General features: G+C 41.6%; 1 protein-coding gene across 4 annotated transcripts in view; it reads left to right on the forward strand.

The window, feature by feature from the left end:
• The first annotated feature begins 255 nt into the window (after positions 1–255).
• GRHL2 (grainyhead like transcription factor 2) overlaps positions 256–22,546 on the forward strand; it is a 65,819-nt gene continuing 43,528 nt past the window's right edge. For all 4 annotated transcript variants that reach the window (XM_015618976.2, XM_033512365.1, XM_033512363.1 and 1 more), the window contains exons 1-5: positions 256–535; positions 13,163–13,352; positions 16,279–16,346; positions 17,901–18,285; positions 20,788–20,840. In XM_015618976.2, coding sequence (XP_015474462.1) covers positions 516–535; positions 13,163–13,352; positions 16,279–16,346; positions 17,901–18,285; positions 20,788–20,840 — 716 coding nt within the window. In that variant the 5' untranslated portion in view covers positions 256–515. The remainder of the gene's footprint in view (positions 536–13,162; positions 13,353–16,278; positions 16,347–17,900; positions 18,286–20,787; positions 20,841–22,546) is intronic.

A 22,546-nucleotide genomic window follows, 5' to 3' on the forward strand; every position in this document is an offset into this window, starting at 1 on the left:
CCCTTTTTCTTTTTTGTTTTTTTCCTTTTCCTTCCCTTCCCGCCGGCGGCGGCCCCCGGTGCCTCCCGGCGCGCGCTGCGTTCGTTACCTGGCGCTCGGCGGCGGCTCCTTCCTCACCTGTGCGCGCCTCTGCCAATGGCAGCGCACCTGGCGGCCGCGCCGCCCAATCAGCGCGCGGCTCGTCCCTCTCCCCGCTCCTTTAGTGAAAGAATCCAGCGCTGCTCGGGAAAGTTACCTGTGCGCGCCCGGCCCGGCCGCTCTCCCGTGCCGAGCCCCGCCGGCGCCCCAGCCCCGCCGCTCCCCACATGCCAGGGGGAGGGGGCTCTACCTGTCCTGCCTCGGCGGCTGGCTGTGGAGCCGGGAGAGCGGGGGAAGGAAAGCAGAATTACCAGTAGCTCTGGTTCTGCCGTCCCGGGCGTTCACACGCACACCTTCACCTGCACAGACCTGAAAGTCCAGTTCCGCCAGGCAGACGGAGGCACCGGGAAAAGGGGAGAGAGTTCATTGGATCAAACATGTCACAAGAGACGGACAAGTAAGTGATCGCAGGCACGCCGCTGCGCCCGCTGCGCGGGGCGGCCCGCCGGGCTGGCCGTGCTCCCCTTCGCCGGTGGCGGACGCGGACCCACCGGGATGGCGCTTCTCCCTCTTCTCCCTCCTACAGCGACGCCGGACCGGGCGCACAGACACTCCGGAGCGCCCGAGGACGAGGCTGCGGCTCGCTGCCCCGCACCTTGGTCTCCTCCTGGCCGTGGGGCTGCGCGATTAATTGTTTGACTCCCATTTTACTTTAGTTTTATTTTGTTTATTTGTTTGTGTTGTTTTCTTTTCCCTCACCTCGAGGGTCGCTTTTTGTGACAGAGAGCTCCTCGCCCTGGAAGAGCGGAGCGGCCTCCGCCTGCCGAAGGCCTCGGACGTAAAGTTCTTCTTAGCTTTTGTGTTGGCGCAACAAAGGGCTTTTATCCCCAAAGGGCTGAGCACGGCCATCTTTCTCCCCTCGACTGGGGCCGGCGGGGCAGGGGGCCCGGGCGGCGGGAGGAAGGCCCTGCCTCGGCCCAGGTGCTCCCCGGCCGCTCCATGCGGCGCCTTCTGCCTCGCCGTCCTGACCTTGTTTTCCCGGCGGGACGCCCGGGCAGGCCCGCGGCTGCCCGGAGACCGGCGGGGTTAAAAAGTAACTTTCCCAGGAGCGGGGCCGAAGGAGAAGATTGAAGATGAGAGGGAAGCCTCCCGCTCCTGCCGGCCCCGGGCCCACCGCAGCCCCTCTCCCGCCCGGGCCTGGCTGTAGCGAGGCCGGGACAGAGCGGCGGTGCAGGGGTACTCCCGTTGTCTCCCGGGACCGCCGGCCGTGGTGCTGGGTTCCCCCCGGGGACGCGCAGGACCGCGGCGGGGCCAGCGGTGATCTCGGTGTCCCCGGGACGGGGAGTGCCGCCAGGAGCCGTCGGTGGGCGCGGAGGCCGCTCCTGCCAGCCCGGCTCGGCCGGCGGCCCAGGCCGGGGCTGGGTTATTGGCCCCGGTAAATAACTCGCACAGGCGATGCCGCGCTCCCGCCATGGCGGCGGGTGGCTCGGCGTGGCGCCCAGAGCCGCCGTGAGGCAGCCAGGCGGGAAGGCCATTTTCCCTGCTCGGGTGATTAGTGTTTCTGCAGGAGGCGGCTGGCGAGAGCTACGGGGTAAGGAAGATGGAGGGCGGGAGGTGGCTGTTTTGTTTCACTGCTGCCCCGGTGCAGGTAGGAGTGCCCCAAACACGGGTGTGATCTCGGCTACGTTTGGTGTTGCTCAGGTGCCAGCCCCGGTTGGGCTCCCCAGAGCCTTTGTGCCAAAGGAGGTGGAGAGGAGGAGCCTGATGTTGGAGAGAGGCTTGGTGACAACCTGCCTGTCAAAGAGTGAAAGAAGATTACCCGACAAAAGAAAACAGTAGGGTGGGGTCCCCCGACAGGGAAGAGACAGGACGGTTCAGAGGTGAAAGATTAAACAAAAATATTAGGCCTGGCCTTTCCAAACATCAGTTGACAGTGGAATTGTACGAAGGTAGCTACTGACGTGAAATTAAACTGATTTACGTAGGAGTTGAGAGTGGCGTTTAGGAGTTCATTTGAGCTGGGATGGGAACTAATGCCTTAGGTGGCCTGATTAGAGCAGTAAATGATTAAAAGTGCAAGGAGGGGAATCAGGACAGAGCCCTGAGGGGTGTGGGTGGGTGAATGAGCAGTTGAAAGAGCAGTCGTTCAGTTGAGAGGGGAAGCAAATTGCCTGTGGAAGAGCTGATAAGCAGTGATAGAGGACATCCCAAAGCTATGGGCAGTTCCAAAACGCGTGAAGGGGAAAGGGGCTTGCTTATGAGACATTTCCTGGCTAAGCCTGGTTGCCAGTAGTTTCAGCAGCCAGAAACTAGGCTGCGGCACATCAAGGGCAGCTAGGGGGAGGGGAGTATGGAAAGGTGGAGGGCGTCAGAAGAGCAACTTCGCACCATAGTCGGCTTTGAATCAGAAAAACAGTGGAGAGGAAACCTAACTCATGTCAGAAACTAGGTCTGGGGTGCTACTGAGATATTGGACTATCCTTCCTTTCCAACAGCAACAATATGGCAAACGTGTAAGCTGCTGGGACTGGATATTAATGCTCTGCATCCCCTGCTCTGTGTAGTGCTGCTGCTGTTACCACTGTAAGGAATTTAAGAGCAGTGTAGAGCACGCAACCTCAAATAACAGCACTTGCTCCATTGCAGGTGTGCCTGTGATCTGTCTCTGGTTAAGGTGTTTAGAAAATTCATAGGTAAGAGTTTGAAAAGGAAATGAAGAGTAAAGAAATCCCCTGTGCTCTCTATAGGCAAGTGTAACATGAGAAGACAAATACATTTGTTTCCAGAAGAGATGACCAGATGAAAGGAGATAATAGATTGGTGTGAGGAGCTTGCATGGGAAGGGTTTTGGTGTTCAGTGTTGGTTTTTTTTTTATTTTTTTTTTTATTGTTGGGGTTTTTGTTTGGGTTTTTTTGTTTGTTTGTTGTTTTTTTTTTAAGGTTCTAATTATATCAAATTAGAACCTAATCCAGAGAGTACATGATTCTCTTCCACATGGCCTTTCTTTTACTTAAAACCAGATCTTCCCTACAGGCAAGACTGGAGAGTGGAGCTCATTATTTTGAAGTCAGTTAATTTGCCAGAATCACTGGACGTGTCTTTGTGGGTCTTGTGCTTACCTCTACTGGTATAGAGGAGGAAGCAGTGGAGGGGATACAGAAAGCGTGGAAAAACACATTCAAAACACATTCTGTGGGGCTTGTTGGCTTTTCTGGAGAGGTGATAGATCCTTCTGCACTACTGCACAGAGCTGCCTGCAATGTGTCTCTTTTGAGGAAGCAGTAGGACAGGTTCTGTAGTGCTTTAAGGGAGGAAGGTGGACAGTTAGGTGAAAATCCTAATGAACCAGGTGTTCGATTGTAATGCTAACAGAAGAGCTTGGAAAGGTAGACTGTCCTTAAGATAGGGGTACTATCTCCCTGTCTTTCCCTTTAGTCTTTCTGCCTAAGCTGGGTCTTGTCTGCTTAATTCCACAAACTCTGGGGTCAGGAGAGATAAGGCATGATTGCACACACATTTTTCAGAGGTAATACTGACTTAAGCAGGCTGTGGCCACTTGTTCCTACCTCTGTTCCACCCTCTCAGCTGTGTCAGTAGAGCTGTTGTGCAGCTAAAGAACTGGCTCAGAGCTGAGGTTATTTTTTGACATCCATTTTTCATCGGCCTGGTTTCATATGCAGCAGGGGTGCTGCAAATGGCAGGGGTTAAGAAAATAACTGTTCAAACTATAATCTCTGCAGAAGGAAATGTGTTTCCCTCCCACTCTGAGTGTTTTCTATGTCTGCTCTGCTGCTTCTGTTATTATCCAATATCCAGATCCTTTGAGGGGAACCTGGGGATTGATGAAGGCTGAGGGACATAGGGTAGGAAGGAGGGAGTGTCACTTTTGCAGAGTGAAAAGATGATTCTAGGGTACGCTTCCATGTTTATAAGCTAAAGTTGTTCCTTTGTAGTATACAAACAAAGTGATCACCACAAAACTCCAGAGTCATGGCTCTCTAGTGCATTAGTGGAACGAATCAGCAGGCTCGCTACTTGAGGCTTAACTGGGTTTTAGAAATTGACAGCGCTTCTGTGAATGAGGAGCAGCAATTGTACAACCATTTGGGGTCTGTCCTGTAAATGCCACAGTTGTGTCCCTGCTGCTCCTGGAGTTGTGTGTAGGCCCAGCTGGGCTGGGGCAGGAGTTGCAGGAAGAGCAGGCTCGTGGCCCGTCCCAGCATGCTGGCTGCTGTGGTACGCTGCTGCCTGGCCAGCTGCCTCTCTGCACCCCGACAGCCCAGGGTGTGCAGAGCTACTCAGGACACCAGCTAGCTGGGGCTGGGGCATGCTCAGACTGCCCACATAAAGGAGGGCTTGGGGCAGCCTGAGTCTGGAGCAGAGCATGTGCTTGTAGGTAAATAACTGAGCGGAGAGCAAGCCCGTAGGTGGGAATGGGTTCAGACCTGTTCCCATGTGTCAGTGGAGGCATGTTCACATCCAGCTTGCTGCTTGGTAGTATCTGTGGCAGAAATTGATCTTGGGCTCTTTGTAGGGTAATTTTGATTTACTGTTTTCTCAGCAGTGTGTAAATTTACTGCCTTCATTATATTTAACTTAAGCATCTAGTGCTGTATCACAAAGGGGGTTTGTCATTTACTATGTGAATCTGTGTTTTGCTCTTAATTATTTCTTAGAGGGTCAAACATGTTTCCCATCAGCAGATATTAAGTAACAATTAGGTGACAAATCACTTAATATTTTTTTCCCCACAGCTGATTGTCTGAATAGGGCATCCAGTGAGATGGATTTTTCAGTGTTACTCATCCAGGAATGAATGGAGAAACAGGAATTGGATGTGTTTCGTTGTTGCACTTTTTGAATGCCAGACATGCTGTCACAGATGTTCCCTAGAAAACCATTTCTCTGCAAGGAAGGTGGAAATTCAGCGTGCAGAACCTCATAGAACTTGCAACCATAAGTTTAACTAAAAGGAGTAAAAGTATCAAATGGTTAGGTCTTGCTGTTTACACTACTGTCTCTATGGTGCTGCAGTCTGAGACTAGACTGAAGATCAAAGCTGAAGAGGAGGGACGGGATTTTCCCAGGTCACTTTAACTTGATTGTAATGATCACATAACCTCTTCCCTGTGGAAGGGTCAGCAGGGACATCATCATCCCTGTTTTGGCTGGAACATCTGAAGGGGAAATGATATTACACCAATTAACATTTGTTGCCAAATATTTTCACAGATATTAATTCAGTGCAGTGGTTACCTCAAATTTTGTGTTTTTTTAATTAGGAAGCAGACAATCAAGCTGTCTTTTTTTATACATACACAAAATAGCACTTTCAAATGTGAATCTAGGAATTAATCCTGGGATGAAACTTCATTAGCTTTTTGATCAGTGATTGGGACAGTACTAGCTAGTTAAAAGAAGTAATTATTTCAGACATCTTACTATACAGGGATACTGTTCTGTTCTTCTACAGTGCTGACATAAAATAGACAGTGGTTGCTTACAAAATATTTAACCAAGCAAACCATATTAAGTACATCTGAACTGTGAAGTCAGGTATTGCAATATATCTCTAGCTTGAGAGTATGTCTCAAACATCAAAGATTATGTATATAGGTTTCTGTTCTATATGCATTTGTATATTTATAGCTATATATTTTTATATATAGATTTGTTAATTTTCCTGATTTGAGGAAATGGTGTATTCCATAATAATGTATTTAAGTAGTTCTGTAGAGTATATTTTTGGGTTTGTATGCTTTTAAAAAATATTTGTGGGAAATCTTGACTCACAGGTTTCCTCGTTGAATTCCTGTTTTCCTTCCAGTTGCGTAAAAGATTTAATATCCTGGAAAAACAGCAATCAGTGCTATCAGTGCAGTAACTATTCCATTTCCATTAACTGTGGAAGCAGTGAATGAACAGGGACCACGGGGCCAAGGGTCAGGTTAAATTGCAGGAGGTCTGGGCAGCCTTGTCATGACCTGTTTTTAATTTTGCAGCCTGCTTCTAGCTGCTTCAAGTCAGCTAAAACAACCTTGGGTGCTATGCACATTGAAGTAGTCTTCTTAGGAAAACTGCATGGCATGCTATGAATCTGCAAAATAATTGCTAATTCTGATCAACTCTGTCAGCTCCTGCAAAAATGCTGTGACCTTCAGCTTTTCCTCATTTTTTGAGGAAATTTTGAGAAAAAGCTTCAGCTTTTCCTCATTTTTTGATGTCAGTGATTTTTTTTACAAATGTGCTGAAACCTGTCCTTTTTTTGAGACTCTTTGTCTTGATTAAAAAAAATAAAAGCAACAGGCTTAGTACATGAGTAGCAAAAAATTGTGTGGTATAAATAATTTTATTACAAGTGAAACAAAAAAAATGTCTCTGAAATCACAGGTATGAAAAGTCTGTCATAGGGTAAGTAATTGCCTATTTGAACACTAGTCCTCAGTAGGCATTTATTGTATGTATTTAATCCTTGTGTCAGATGTCTTTTTCATACTTCTGCTTTGACATAGTTAATATTTTTTTTGTCAATGTTAATGAATCACCTATTTATTTTAATCTCTTGATCACTACTGCATGCTCAAGTTATTTTGGTTCAGAGTAAAAACAAATAAAACTTCTCCTTGGCATCTAATTGTTAAACTAGTCTGTTTTGCCCTTCATTGTTGCTATTCTTAATATATTATTTTACTTCCTCAGTGTTGAGTAATGGTAAAACAATTTCTTTCATTTCATGTGTGTAATCTTGCTCAGATTTTTCTTGTGCTCTAAAAGTAAAATTGTCCCAAAAATTGCAAGAGTCTCAAACTTGCATTCATTAGAAGGCAAAATGACTCAGTCTCTTTAATGGGAGTTTTTTTTTTTCCCTTGGTATGGACTTCTGGGCCAGAGGGCATTTTACCTTTTTGTTTCCTGGTGGTCTAAATGCTTTGATTTTTTTTTTTTTTTTTTCACTCTCAATTCATTTGTATTTTTATATAATCACTGGATTGGGTTAAGTACATTTTGGAGACTTGTTGTGCTTCTGGGAATGGTGTGATTGTCAGCTATGAAAGGCAAAATGCTGAGACACATGGACCATAATTTTCCTGTTCGTTAAATGTTTGTACTCCTTTGTAGTTTTAACGGAACCCTATTATCTAATTGAAAAAACAGTATTGCAGACTATTTAATTATACCTTTGGCAATAAATCCTGACGAGTCTCAAGTTTTTGTTTTTTCTTTAACTAAATAAATCAAAACTTGCAATGAGCCACACAAGTTGTGGGGATTTTTTGGTGGTATTTTGTTTGTTTGTTTTTTTTTTGTTTTGTTTTTAACTTGTTGTCAAGTAGGCAAAGTAGTATTCTGAAGGTAGTAAACTTGGGCCAAAACTAGCATTAGAATCTTTGAAACAAATGGTTTCAAGCACTAGGGCTAACTTTGATTTATACTTCTCTGTGTAATGAACACAGGCAGAAATTTGTGATATGGAATCTGAAGTTTAACTTATGCAGCTTCTGTGGGATCTGTCCTGCATGTTAAATGGTCATAGTACTTCATTTTGTGCCATGAATTCATAAGTATGTGCATTAGTTTTAAGACAAATTGAATGAACATCTGTTCTAGATTTGTTTTATAGTTGTCTTATATAGCTGAATTAAGGTTTGTCTAAATGTAAAATAAACTTACAGAGGGTTTGAAACATTTGTAAATGATCATACTCTGCCCTCCTTAGTTGTGTCAAAACTGAAGAGGGAACTTCTGCTCTCTTTTATGGTTCTTGGATGTGTCTGTAACATGCTTCTTTTGTCATACCAAATGAAACATGGATGTTCTACAAGTTCACCATTTCTTTGACTTTGCACTGGAGGAAAGACCAAATGCACCATGGTGTGTGATGCATGCCTGTGTGCAACAAAAGTCCCTTTGCCTAGAATCTTGTTTTAGAATTTGTGTTTCTCCCAGCATTTACAGACTGGAGACAGTTGCCCTAGTCACCTTCTTATCATGCAACTAACAAGGAACTTAATGATAAATATCCTATGGCCTTGAAATGCTGGTAACAAGTGTGGCAGGAGTCTGTCTTGCCTTTTCCAGTTATTTGACTAGTGCTAAAATTTCTGGATACTTTATAATAGCTGTATGGACCAAAGCCTTGTATCCCTTCTCTTGAAGGAACAGTTTGCAGATGATGTGTGCAGAAGTGCCTGGTGCTCTTATCTCACATGTGTAAGAATGAGCAAGCTCAGGCCTGGGCTGAAACCTGGGAATTGGAACCTCTCCCGTTCTCCTGCCTCACACACATTGCCTGTGTGTTCCCGTCTGGCATCCAGCCTCTGCAGGGAGGGGAAAATCCTCCTGCATTGTCAGGAGGTGAAGACGTCTGCAGGTATATTGATGGAGCAGCTTGAGTGTAACTTTTTTTTTTTGGGGGGGACAAATTCAATGTTAGAAACCCCACCAACCAACCAACCCCCCCCAGTTAAAAAATGGAAATGCCTGGGCTGGGTGCCCACCTTGGTAGTCTAAACAATCTGCTTTGGATTTCAAAACTGAATATCCTGGGCAAGGTAAAAGATGTGGGGCAGGTAGGAAGAGGCTTTCTTTCCCACTGGCGCCAACTGGATCAGGATGTAATACTCAGCTTATGATGGAGCAGGATGCAGATGTACTTGATGCAGCAGTGCAGCATAGCTGCATCAGTCTGCTCTATGTTCAGTGGCAGATGTAGCTGAAAAGTTGAGGGCTGCTTGAGCTTTGCAAATTCAAGAGAAAGCTCTTGAGCATCAAAATTGGTTTTGAGAGACTGGCAGGCAGGACATCTTTCTGAATAAAAAGGAAGCTCTGATCACCAAGCCTTTCACCACTGTTCATGAGTGTGTTAATGGGCCATTCTGATTCATTGTAAACTAATTCAAAAAAATGCATCAAGTTGGGTGAGAATTTGCCTGTAGTAGGATTTTATAGCCCCAAGGGCTGGCTGGTGTATGTTCATTATCTTTAATCCGAGTTTGAAAGGCTGGCCCTTTCCATTTAGATGATTGATGTCAAGTACAATGTACTTCTCCAGTTTATATTGTTGTACTGCAGTAACTGAAATGAAACAAAGTTTTAGATATCTTCAAATTTATGTACTATGCTTGTGTAGGTTTTATAAAATTCCATAATCTTAATTGTAAAAAAGTTCAAAAAAATCACTGTAACTACTGTTAATCTGGAAAATTTATGTATGTCTTATGAAAACACACAAATGACTTTGGATGGTATGAATAGGAAAATCTCTTTTAAGCGGTGGGGAGAAAAAAAAAAAGATTTTGCAAAATAAAGGTCATCGGAAGTTTAGTCTTGACATAAATGCTCTCTGTCAGAGCAGTCTAGCTCCTAGCTAGACCATTGCCCAGAAAATATCTTTCATTCTTGCACACTTATTACTATTTGACATAAAACAACGGAAACATTTTGCATTCATGAGGAATTCAAGTAGTAGCTTGAAAGGAAGCATTTACTTTTTAGACACAAAGAATCCTAAATTCTTCATCTCTTGGTAGAGCTGGTAAAATGAGGGTGTGCTTTCATCTTGCACCTCTCAGCTGTGTTCTGGTTAGCATACGTCCTGACTCCCAGATGGGAGAGGTGGTTGGCCGGGTGAGGAATGGGCACAGCAAGGCTTGCTCTTGTTCTCTGCTCTTTTGCAGGTTTTTAGGTGTGACTGAGGCTACAGCGGGTATTTGCTGGTGTTGCTGGTCAGGTTGAGTGGGAGTCTCTTGGCCTATCTTTGTTTCTTAGGTGTGTGGTTCTTGGTGGATGTGGTCACTGATGGATTTGCAGCATTTGATAAGATTCGTAGATCTATGGATCTGCTAATTGCAGGCTCCAAATTGGCCTTTTCTTTCAGCTGGGATGGTCAGAGCAGTTCTACAGTGGGATTGCTCTTATTAGTAGGTGTCACCCTTTATCTTCCACATGCTCCAGATACCACCAGAGTCACTCTTCTCCCAGCTCCTCCCCAGCTTCCTGCTGTCATCCGTTGCAGAGCTGGAACAGCTGGGGCTGCCCTGGCATGGAAGTATGACAGACAAGATCAGGGAAGTTGACCTGTGTAGAGTCTCACTTAGGGTGTTGGATTTTCTTGGCGTATATTAAAATACAATGTATTTATCTCCTCTGGTTATGGAGGACTTGCTACCTCTCTGTCACTTTCAGCTGCAATCGTCCAAGGAGGTTTAGCAGTTGTGCAAAAAGGAAAGGGAATGTGTGTGCATGCACAAGTCTCATTTCTTCAGAGAAACTCTTCCTCTCATGCAAATGGCCTTATTTAATAGAGAAGTTTTCTTTAAGTGAGCCCAATTGTTTTGGCTGACTGCTTTGGCTATAATCTTTGAAATGATTGACTATGTTAAATCATGATAATTAGCTCTGACCATTAACCTCCCACAGAGCTGATTACAGGGATAGGGGTGATGAGGAAGTTTTTTATTTTTCTTAGTGCTATTGTTTCAGTCTGTTTGCAGAGTAAACACAATGAATGTGTCAGTTAATTATGCTACAGACCATCTCTCAAGGCAGAGGAGACAGATACTTCTTTTTCAAATGTAAAAATCTAAGTTTTAGAAAAAAACATGCTCTGGGAGAGATGTTGGGAAGGCTCTAGGTCCATGCACCTGTGCCTTTCCAGCCATCCCTATTGTTTACTTACTGAGCTGCTCTTTCTAGAGCATTTATCCCCTTTGCTTTGGCTTCTCCCCAGCACAATCAGATATGCACCTCTGAAAGACTGCACTCTGGTCATTGCTTTAAGATCATCTTGGCTAAGTTAGAGCAGCAGAGACTGACTCCTCCCCTCCAGCATTTTTACAGACAAGCACAGCCCAAGTTATAGAAGGTGTGTTTTTAAAGGGATCTTGCTGTCTGATTGTAGTGCTCATAAATCAGTTATGACTGTCACACAGGTGTGAGTGCTCCAAGTAACAAAAGGCAGTTATTGATTTTAAGGGAAGATTGCTACGGGAAGAAGGGTGAGCAGGATTTTTTGCGTTGCAATGGGCAGCCGCCCATGCGGTGAAACAACCTGGATTTAGCTGAAGGGGAGCTTTGTTGAGGAAAGGAGAATCGTTGCTTGGAATAATGTCCTCTGAGCCAGGGAGAATTGACTACTCCAGAGTGGAAACAGGCCCTCAGCTACCTCTGGCACAAACAGCAGGGCTTTTGCAAATCTGATTTGAGTTGCTAACAATGCGGTATTGAAAAGGCAAGCAGACCTAGCAGCTCTCTCTGTATTTCCTTAGGCTCCTAATTTATGCTCAGTTTCACTTGCTGAAGCAAACCTGTAACAACACAAATGTATATATGAAAACAAGAAGGACAAAAATCTTCAGCAAAAGGCCAGGCAGAAGAGTTCTCAATAAAAAAAATAAAAAATAAAGGAAGTTTCCAAAAATCCAGTTACTTTATATGAAAGGAAAATAGAACCGGTACTATAGTTGCCTGTATTTTCTGATACAAAGCTATGAAATGCTCTCTTCCCCCACAGAGTTCGTAAAATTGTGTTCTGTGTACCAGATGGATTCTTTTGTTTTTCATTAAATAAAGAAACTTGTAAACAGTGCTCTGTACCATAGAGATTATAATCTCCACCATCCCCCCTCTTCTTCCTTAAACACTGGAGCATGCACTTTTCAGGTTGGACTTCACCACAGCAGAGTTCTGGCGATGCCCCAGCCTTCTGCTGGTCACTGCGGCTTGGGGGCCAGGCAAGGCATTCTCCCAGCATCCAAGAGCCTTTACTGTGTGGGTTCAGTTGTGCTTTTATCAAATCCTATTTCTGAAAACAAATAAAAGTCTTGTTTGCACAGTTTAAATGCCACTCTCTGTGCTACAGCAGCAGTTGGTTGGGTTAGAGCTGTGGAGCTGGTGCAGGTAGGGCAGATCAGAAAGAGGAGGCTGACTACTAAACTGGCTTATATGTGGGAGATGGCAAAAAGTGTTTTATGAAGATCACCAGGAATACTACTAGTTTTACTAATTAGGTTGATATATTTAGTTATATTGCCATCACTGCAGCTTTCAAGTTTGTAAGGTTCAATATGTTAAAAGTTTTGTTGTCATACTTGTAACTTGAGCCACAATTCTTGACAGTGCTCTTGTAATACCTATGAAGCAGCACACCCCTCACTCCACTATTTCCCATGCCTAATCTGTTTGTCTACCTTATGCAATAGTCCTGCAACTATTTTTTTTTATGCAGTTTTTTTTATTGATGAGTTTATTGAACAGTTTGCAAAAGCAGGTGCTATTATCTTCATTTATGTTTCCATCATACTGGATATTTTGGCCATAGCTGTGGTGCAGCAGCTTCTCATGCAGTATACATGGGCACTGGTCAGTTTGTAGCACTTTCAGACTGGAGGAAACTGCTTTACTGCAAATGCCACTCACTAATGGTCTTGTGTGTGTTACCACGGGTTTATTACTAGATGTGAGATAAACACAATTATAACTAGATGAGTGATAAAGTGTGAATTAAGACCAGATATGTTTACTTCTGTTCCATCCACTGGACCTATTGCTCATGTCTGGTTACAGAAAACTTCTGTGAAACTACTGACAAATTGCATTCTAAAAGCAGAGAATAGCTTAATTTTAAGGTGTACCCACTTAATAATACTGAACTGTACTCTGTTTGGGTGAACCCTAGATTAGTATTAGATGCTTTTGCTTGTTTTTCATTCATGTCTTATGTTAGTTAAATGTTGGATTTTTTTTCCTTAATCAAGTGTACATGTAGCAAAAATAATGGGGCAAAATATTGTTATATTGTTGCTTCATTCCTATTCCAAATAGTTTAAAAATAATTTTATAGCTCTATCTGTATATTAGTAAAAATACATTTGAATTAGTATCACAAGATCTGCACGCATTTAAGTTTTTTTAAGTACTGAAGATAGCTAATACTGATAAATATTTATGTCGCCAAGTGTAATACAGACATGCTTGCTTGATGTAATCATATAACTTTAATTGAGCTATTTGATGTTCTTTACCATGCCTTGTGAATAAAGTAATCCCTTCTGGATCACAATTTTATTCTTCCTGTCTATGCAGTAACAAGCGACTTGTGGCCTTAGTGCCAAATGACACTTCATTCAACACCAGACGAGCCTACACCAGTGAAGATGAAGCCTGGAAGTCGTATTTGGAGAATCCCCTAACAGCAGCTACCAAGGCTATGATGAGCATAAATGGTGATGAGGACAGTGCTGCTGCTCTTGGCCTATTGTATGACTATTATAAAGTAGGTAATTCTGTCATTATCCTTCCCTGCTGCACTAGCAGGGACCACTCTAAGAGGCATCAAAAGATCCAGTTTTCAAAGACAGAAGTCACTACATCTTGTTCTCTCTCTAATGTTTCCATCATGAACCCATTCCTTTAAAGGAAGCCTGTTTGAAACAGTTTGATGTATTTAATTCTGGAGAGAGAAAAACAATATTGGAATTCCCATATTAAATTTTCTATGATGTTTTCTTTTTGAGCATAGTGTTCTTCCTCTTCCTTTGCAAGAACAATTGATGATACTTGACATATTCTCAAAAAAGTGTAAAAAGAGAGACCTTGTCCATCTGTACATTTGTCTGTTCTTCTGGTTCATTCCACACATGTTTTAGTTTGCTCTTTAACTGGGGTATCTCTCATCTGACAATTTCCCATGTTATTTTTGTTTGTATAATGATTGCAGCAGGCTGTATACAAACAGTGAGGTCTAGCCCTTGCGCTTGGAAGTTTGCAGGACAGAAATAGAGCTGGACACAGAACCAGAGATCTAAGTCAATTTATAGGAAAAGCACTGACACAGTTTCAGTTTGTCATATTCTAAACCCAGGGCTTTACATACAATTTTGGTAACTTTTTTTTTTTTTAATATATATATTTCATAGTGTTTAAGTAAAGCTATGTCTGAGATTTTTGCTGAAATCAGATGAGAGTCCTACAGAATATATCTCTGTGTAATGTAAAACATCATTCTGAAACCCATGCTGACCCCTTGGTACCCTGCAAACAGAATCAGTGTTGCCTCCCAAGCACTAGAATATGACATAGTTACAGTGAAAAGAGCACTCTCCATACCCTTGAAGTCAGCTATGGCTGCCTTGTACAGATGATCTTCTCTGAAAGCCAGTACAGCAATGCTAGGTCCCCTTGTAATTCATGAAGAAGTAACAGGAATGGGAATTAAAAACCTTTGCTTTTAGTATTTATTAGTATAAATGCTTTTAATTAATTGACTCCTCCTTTTAATCTCTGTGACATTGAGTTTTCAGGAGAAGAGGTTGTAGGGAAGATGCCATATACCATCCTTATGGTTAAATATTGTTTTAATTGCTTTGCTGATTATATTTCAAGAGATATGTGTTTATGTGGTGTTGTCAGTTGAGTAAACTGTTCCCAATGTGAAAGAAAAATAGTCTTTTTCTCTGCTTGATGTAGTTACCACAGTGCCAGAGTCTGAAATTAATATGGATTCATAAAATTCAGGATGTGTATGAGCATCTGGAGTATTGGCTTCTGTCTTAGTAATACCTCTGTATGTAGCAGTTCATTAATCTGATGGATTTTTGTAATAAAAGCAGAAAATAGCCCTTTTCCTTCTGAAAACCATGTTCTAAAAGACATGTCTGCTCCTTGTTCCAGGCAGTTACAAAAGACTTGGGGTTCTGATGGAATAAGGTGGGATTAGCATCTCATAACCATTTCCAGCATTCAATCATAACTATTTTTGTCTTAAATAGGGAAGAAATGATAACTCTTGTTGATACTCCCAAACACAAACTTAAAACTTAACCCCTGTACTGTAATGTGGAAGTGTAGTGGACTTCCAGTGCACCAGACTCTTGAATTGTCCTTATTTATAATCTGGCTCATTTGTTCTGGCATACAGGATAATATTTTTAAATTACTTTTTCCAGTCAATAGAAATTATTTAAATTTAACTGTTTGTTTTTTTTAAACTTTTCTTTTTTCTTGTAGTGATATTTACCTAAACTTAGACCCTCATTCAGAGATAAATAGGTAATCTTAAAAGGGGAATCAACATATGTAAACTGTGGCTTTTATCCCAGTTCAAAAAATAAATGCAAGAGGTTTTTTAACCAGCAAGATGCTTAATAAGGAAAAGAGATGTCCCAAAAAGAAAGAGCAGCTCTGAATAGAACTCTGTGACTGTGCTGTTGAAGTTGTTGTGCGTGTTATCATTGGCTACTGGAGTGCACTGTAATACTGTTTTTCCTCTAAAGTTGGATATTTTTCTGATGTTTCTTTAAAATATTTAAAAGTAAAAAGCATTGCTTTGGCTCATTCTTAGGTCTATTCTTGCTCTTTAATACTGAGTTAATTGCTGTGATGATGTGGATATGTCTTTTTGTGCAAAAGATAGAAGTTTTAGCTCCCAAATTAATGGCTCATCAAGAAAAGAAAAATATGGTCAAGGCAGCAACTTTGCCTTTGGTGATTTCATATGTGTGCTGGTGTCAGAACATTGGTATGTGGGAATACAAATCTTTTAAGTCACTTGGTGTCAATTCTGAGTCTGCCAAGGGGCCAGATTTGACTGGGTTTTTACCTCTTATAGCTGTTGATGCAATCAGCAAAACAGAAGTTAGTGTTTCTGGTGACATACCAGCATGCCCTGACCTGTCCCCATACTAGGAAAGGAAAAGATCCACAAATTTTCCCTTGGTATGAGTCCTGCACTCTCCAGGCTTCTCTCTAACAGAAGGACTTACCTGGTGCTTATGGTTTAATTGAAAAGCCATTTTTGTCTGAGCTAAAATGGTCTCAGCACAAAGCTCATCAAAGCATTGTATCTTCTCATCTTGTTTTATTCAGTGAAAAGTGTGTGTGTGTTTTTGGAATAATATGAGCTTTGATTTTGGGATAGCATGGCCTAGCTTGATATTCAAAAGATAGGACATAAAGAAAAGTGCTTTGCTCCTATCTGGTATGCCCAAGAACTAGAAAAGAAAACAATTCCTATGTTTTTTCTCTTTGGAAATTTTCTTTCTGTTCACAATCATTCTCCCAAAGAAAAACATCTCCTGGTATCTGTGAACTAGACAACACTGATAGAGTTACATTTTTCTAGTTGTTGCAGTAGAGCAGTCTGAAGCTGCAAATGCCTGACAGTTGCATTTACCTGACCCCATGCCTGGTGTTGTTCTCAGGTTCCCAGAGATAAAAGGCTGTTGTCTGTTAACAAAGTGAGTGATAATCAAGAAGACCAAGATAAAAGGTACAGTATTATTCAAAATCATACACCCAGCTACTAAAAGTGTGGATCAGTTGTGAACTGCAGGAACTGTGAGACCCTGAGGGATTTATGGTTTGATTTCAAAAGTTAAAAGAATATGAAGGCTGTTTTGGGAAGCACATTTTACTCCTTTTTACTTTTAATTGATTATAAAAAATGGAGAGTATTCTCAAACATTCAGTTTGGAAAGCAGCTGAGAGTTTCACTTTGTGTTTGGTGTTTTGCTGCTGCAGTTGAGATTAGTAAAATCAGATTATGTTGATAGTTGGCTATTGGCTGTTTTTTTGTTTTCTTGTTGTAGGGCAAAAAGTGAGTAGTCTGGCCTCAGTTGCCTCATTTATAGAGTTATATTTTACATAACTTAGGATCTGCCCAGCAAATAAAGTAACTCTCTTAAAATCATTTGCTTAGAATGTTTTTCTCACTTCTCTCAGATTTCAGCTTTTCTCTGTAAGCTAAAGGTGACTTGAGTCGAAGGAAGCTGCCTACTGCTTAGTAAGACCAGCTGAAAAGAAAGAGTGTATATTTTGGTAGAAACAATGAAGTCTTTACATACTGGAAGGTATCTCCATATGAATTTATGTCAGAGATGAGCTACACGATGTTTATTTCAATGTAGCTAATTTGTGACAGCCTTAGATGGTCTCCACTAGCTGTTCATAAGGTAATTGTTTCAATAGGTGGTAGTATAAATTTACTGATTCAAAATAGGCTATGAAATGGATTTTGGACAGTTTTTCTTCTACAAACACCAGAGAAATTCCTGATGTTCAGTTCCTAAACTGAGTGTGGCTGACAAAACTGGCCTTCAGTGGAAAGCCAAGAGAGAGGAATGGTAGTGTCAGAGCATTTCTCCTGGGTTGAAAACAAAGCAATATTATTCCTACTAAGAGGCATATGAGTTAACAATTTTATGTCAGTGTAACTACTATCAGCGTATCAGATTGCCTTCAAGAGCAACTGTGGGTAGATGTGGGAATGCTGCTGAGGTTACCTTGCAGCCACTGTAGTTACTGATCTACTCTGCTACAATGGAATTCCTGGGCTTGCTCTTTTAGAATAGCATTGGTACCAGAGTTAAGCAAACAGTAGTGGCCTGGCAACAACCTGAAAGAGCATCCCATCAGTGTATGAATTTTGCTGTTGATATTCTGCCTGTTTCATGTGCAAAATATCTACTGTGAGTAGTCCATGCTCTGCCTTACTCTTTATTCTTATTTTGTGTCTAAAGGCTGTTGTGCTGCTGGATTGATTTTGCATCCAAATTATAAGCTAAAGCAAGAGCAATCCTGGATACCCAGAATTTATTGTGACAAAGCAAATCAAATGTATTATCTTTTCCCATTTGTTATAGAGCTCTGGACTTCTCTGATTGCCTCACAATTTCTTTTGCCTAGTATTTGTTAAGGTGTTACTACTTATGTCAGTGGCTTATCAGAATTGAAAAATCTTTGTTGACATCTAAGACCATTAAGCTATTCAAGGAGATTTCCTCTATCAGGACAGTTAATAACATTTTTTGGTTTTGTCTCACAGAAATTGTCTTAATACCACGGAAGCTCAGAATAACTTAAGTGGGGGAGAGAACCGTGTGCAAGTCCTGAAGACTGTGCCAGTTAACCTTTCTTTGAACCAAGATCCTTTGGAGTCATCCAAAAGGGAATACAACACAAATGTGTCTGGGAGCTCAACACCCATCACAGGGTCTGCAGTGACTGTGGTTAAAGCAGAGGAATTCACCCCTGTTTTTATGACCCCACAAACACACTATGCAAGAGGAGAAAATGAGGAGCACCGGGGCGTTATCTTTGAACCGTACGAAGTGTCCAGCATTGCTCCCCACACAAATTATCTTAAAGATGATCAGCGCAGTACTCCTGACAGTACCTACAGTGACACCTTCAAGGATGGAGGAACAGAAGTAAGTTTTTCACCTCAAATTAGCATCTAAGAACACAATAAAAAGCTGTAAACAAGATAGGGATATTTGAGCTTGTAAACAAGATAAGAAGATTTGAACTGTCCACAAGAGCCATTAGAAGAACACTGATGCTTGTTTCAACAAATTAATTTCTACTCCCTGCTGTGTTCCCATCAGTCTGTGCTCTGATTATAGGGGAGCATCATGAGGCATTTCAGAAGACAATTTAAAAGATGTTTATTGAAAATTCTGAGAAAAATAAATAATTGATTTTTTTTGTCTTTGGGGATATTATGTCAAGTAGAAGATAGTTGTTATTCTTAAAGAAGATTTATTTACCATTAAGATCTGCCTTCAGATCTATTCATAACAGTAAGAAACAGCCACTTTGTAAGAGGGAAATTCTAGATGTTCTTTTGAAAATGCAAATGAGTACCAACAGCCTCTGCTGCTGGATAAACCCAAGTAATTTATTCAGAAGCTATTTGTTGCACTAAGCTCTATTCTGCAACACAAGCAAGTGAGAAAAAGTAGCAGAGTTAGACTAATAGAAGGGAACAGAATTCAGCAGACAAGGAACAACTGCATGTGTATGTGCAGGAATGAGGAGAAAAAAGGCAAGGAGAGCTCCTTCTAATTATTTTACAGTAATGTTGAGCCAAAGTAGTTTTACAGTCACCTTTAGTATGGTGAGTACCTTCTGGCTGCTTTTGCCTGCTGCAGAATAATGCAGACAAGCTGGAATTGTAGAAAGGTAAAGACAATTTAAATCTGATAGTACCTCTGCAAATAATTAGAGATATTAGATGGTAAAACTCCCCTAAGGTTTTTCTCTTCCCAACTCTGCAAAATTTTAAATGTAACAAAAGTACAAGGCAAGCTACATTAAGGCTGAGCTGCCCTGATTGAGTATATGAGAAATTTACTGTAAGTTCATGTACATGTATTATAGAAAAGTACATTGTCTCCATGAGCAACACAGATCCAGGATGCCTGGAGGTGAAATCCGTTTTCAGATATTGAACACATGTAGGTCAACTAAATGAATAAATAATGAAGAAATCTGGATTCCCATTTTAAAATCAGTAGGATCAATCCTTGGATTAGAGACACTGCTTTGCATTATCAAATAATATTAGTTTGGCTATTTTTACTTGTACTGGTAAATGTCTCTTCTGGAACCATACTCATAGCTTTCCCTGGGGAGCTGTAGCAGAGTAATTCCATTACATTGATTGTTCTGGGACATGCTGCTGAGAGGTTTCCAAACAGTCCACCTGCCCTGTGCAGATAGCTGTCAAATATGCAAACTTGTTAAATTTGGACGTAAAAAGGAACTTTACAACTATATGTTTGCTTTGTATCCCAAGTTCTCTGTTACAGTAATTTTGTTACAATGGTAATATATTGTTACATGTTTTTAAAATGACTGATTGATAACAGGGTGCAGTACTTGTCATCCAGGATTTCTGTGCAGCCTGTAGAGAAAGAATCTGTTCAGATCCGCTTGCCAAAAGTGGGTGGAGTGGTTTTCTAAGTGCACTCACTCCTCTCCATCTTCACCTCCCCTATTAATTCTACGAGGGACACTTGAAAATTGACTTTAGGTCCCCAGCCGTAGTTTTCAGGTAAGATGTGGGCCACTGTTGGTGGCCTTCTAGCCACAAGTATTCACATGCATGTGGCTTGGGAGCAGGAAGAGCTTTGCCACCCTGCTGAAGCCTCACTCAGCACTGAGCCTGTCCCATTGTTTTTCCCAACTGTCCAAACCTCAAGCCGTGCTTGGATACTCCTGCACCCACTATTGCATAGGCACTGCTGGATGGAGCAGGTGTAGGAAACTATAAAGTAAAATGTCAAAACATACCAGAGGAAATTTAGGCAAAGTTAGAAGTAGGAAGGCAGTTGTTCTTACTAGTTTTCGTAAGTGCTTGCAAAGTATTTCCTAAGTACTGATATAAATGACTGGGTTTGGATTTGCTCTAATACTTAGTTGTCAAATATTCATTATATATGCATATATATGCATATTATATATAAATATGCGTTATAAATGCATATTTATAAATTGTTTCAAAACATTTATGAAGTGACTTAGTTGTGTTCACACTGAAGGAGTGCTGAGTTTTTGTAGATCTCTATGGCAGTGGATACTTTGGTCAATTGCTTGCTATGTTCTTCGGATACAATCCTAACAATTATAAATATACTGTTCTCATCTCTTTCATTTTCTTGTTTAGCTGTGCTTAGCATGTTAGTTCTTTATAGTGTAAACAAATTCTTTGAGGTTAGGTAAGTAAATTGTGTGTTTTTATAATGTCAAGCTCTAAGCTTCATATAAAATGTGACTATCATATTAATATCCACTCCAGTTTTTAGGTATTTTGAGTGTTAAATGGTTGATGGTTTCTTTTGAGTTGTTTTTAAATAAATATTTTTACACTTTTGTTGGTATTTGCATTTTGATTTTATCAAACAATATTTAATTGTCTTATTTTTCAGAAGTATCGGAGTGTGTCAGTGGGGGCTGAGGAATATATTTATGAACAAACAAGGTATGGCATAAGCTTTGTAGTGTGTTGACTGGCATCAGGCAGGAATGTATTGAGTAGCTGCCTGTGTCTACTTCCCACCCTTCTTTTCTTCACCCTGGGGTGCCTGCAGGGCTCCCTTGATAATACTGCCAAGCATTAGTCTCCCCTTATTCTCTTGCTCACGTTAGCTCTCGGATCTGGCCAGTTTATAACTTGCTCTGTTACCTTCTCTCAGCATTGCTTTAAACTCATAATTCCTCTGAAGCCTCCGCCCAAGATATGCAAGATTAAAACTATTGAGAGGTTCCCAGGTAAAAGAGTATAGCTTTGACAGCCAGGTCATGAAAAATCTTTTCATGAGAGCAGAATGCACAAGTCAAATGTTCAGGACAGTTGAAATGCTTCAAGAAAAACCTACAAAAATTAAAGTTTGAAAAGAATACTATTCTGCCTAAGCACAGAATACACAGAAGAAATGTGTATGTAGCATGGGAAAACACTGCAGTGTCCCTTTAACTAGTAAAGACTGTAATCACTAAAGTTTTTAACTGGTGCTTTATTTCATTCTTGTGAATGGTGCTGTTTATATCTGAGAGATTACTCTTACTTTAGAATCAGGAACATGCTTATGTAGTTTTCGTGGATTAGGCATATGACTGCGACTATAGTGAAGGTTCCTTACAGCTTGATATTTTTTCTGAAGAATGTTAAAACAATCATTAACTTCAGTGAGTCATTATATAGACAGAAGATATGAAACTGATATTTAGCAAAGGTTGCTCACTACACTGAACATTTGTAAAATTGAATCCTGAAGCATTGTTATTGTTAACAATTCTCACACATTTGAGTCTTGCATGCTACAGCCCAGGTCACATTAAGAATGAAACGTCTGAATGCGCATTAAGAAAACTCCCAGGAAAGATGTATTTAGTTTACAGAAGTAAACTGAGTAGAAGGCTCAGAAATGAGAATTTCAGATTGAAAGAGGAAGTGATAAATATGAAAGTAATTGGAAGCCTGCTAGAAGATCTCTTACTGATTACACAGGGGTTTAGTTGAGAGTCATGGTGAGGTTCAGAATAGTGTTATAATAATTTGAGTGAGTGCAGTAAATAATGAAGTTTTAAGAGAGAGAGTAAGCTCTTGCTATAGGGCATGCTTTTCTTGCCAGCTAGAAACAAAAATAAAACTCTCAAGTGGTACTACACAGAGGCTCCAAAATTGGCCAAGTGCAATGTGTCTGGGATTTACACTTTTTGACTGAATCATATGGAATGCCAGGAAACAGAAGAGCAGCCCATGGCAGTCTGTAGGCAGTTCTGTTAAGGCATTGAGTGTGTCTGACTTTGATCATTCTAAACCCTTCTCAGCACACATCCTTGTTAGCTCTGCTGTCTGGTGTGTGGTTTTGAGGCACATCTCCCAGGGCACTCAGCGCGTCTGTCAAGAAGTGGTCTTGAGCATGCAACCTGCAGTCCCTTCGTGTGATGCTAAATCAAAGCTGTGCCCTTACCTCTAAGAAGTGGTCCATCTGTAGGACAAGTGGTGCAGCAGGATGGATGCTGGTTCTGCAGCACTGGTGGTATAGCTCTTCCAGCCCACTCAGACAGGTCCACACTTGCCAGTGTTGGCAGTGCCTCTGTTTCCCCTTGCACACAGGACAGCCACAGTAGGGGGGACAGCGGTGCCTTGTGCTGCCTTCGCGCTGTGTGCAAGAGCCTTCA

The sequence above is a fragment of the Parus major genome, chromosome 2 (genome assembly GCF_001522545.3).
Source record: "Parus major isolate Abel chromosome 2, Parus_major1.1, whole genome shotgun sequence".
NCBI lineage: Eukaryota > Metazoa > Chordata > Aves > Passeriformes > Paridae > Parus > Parus major.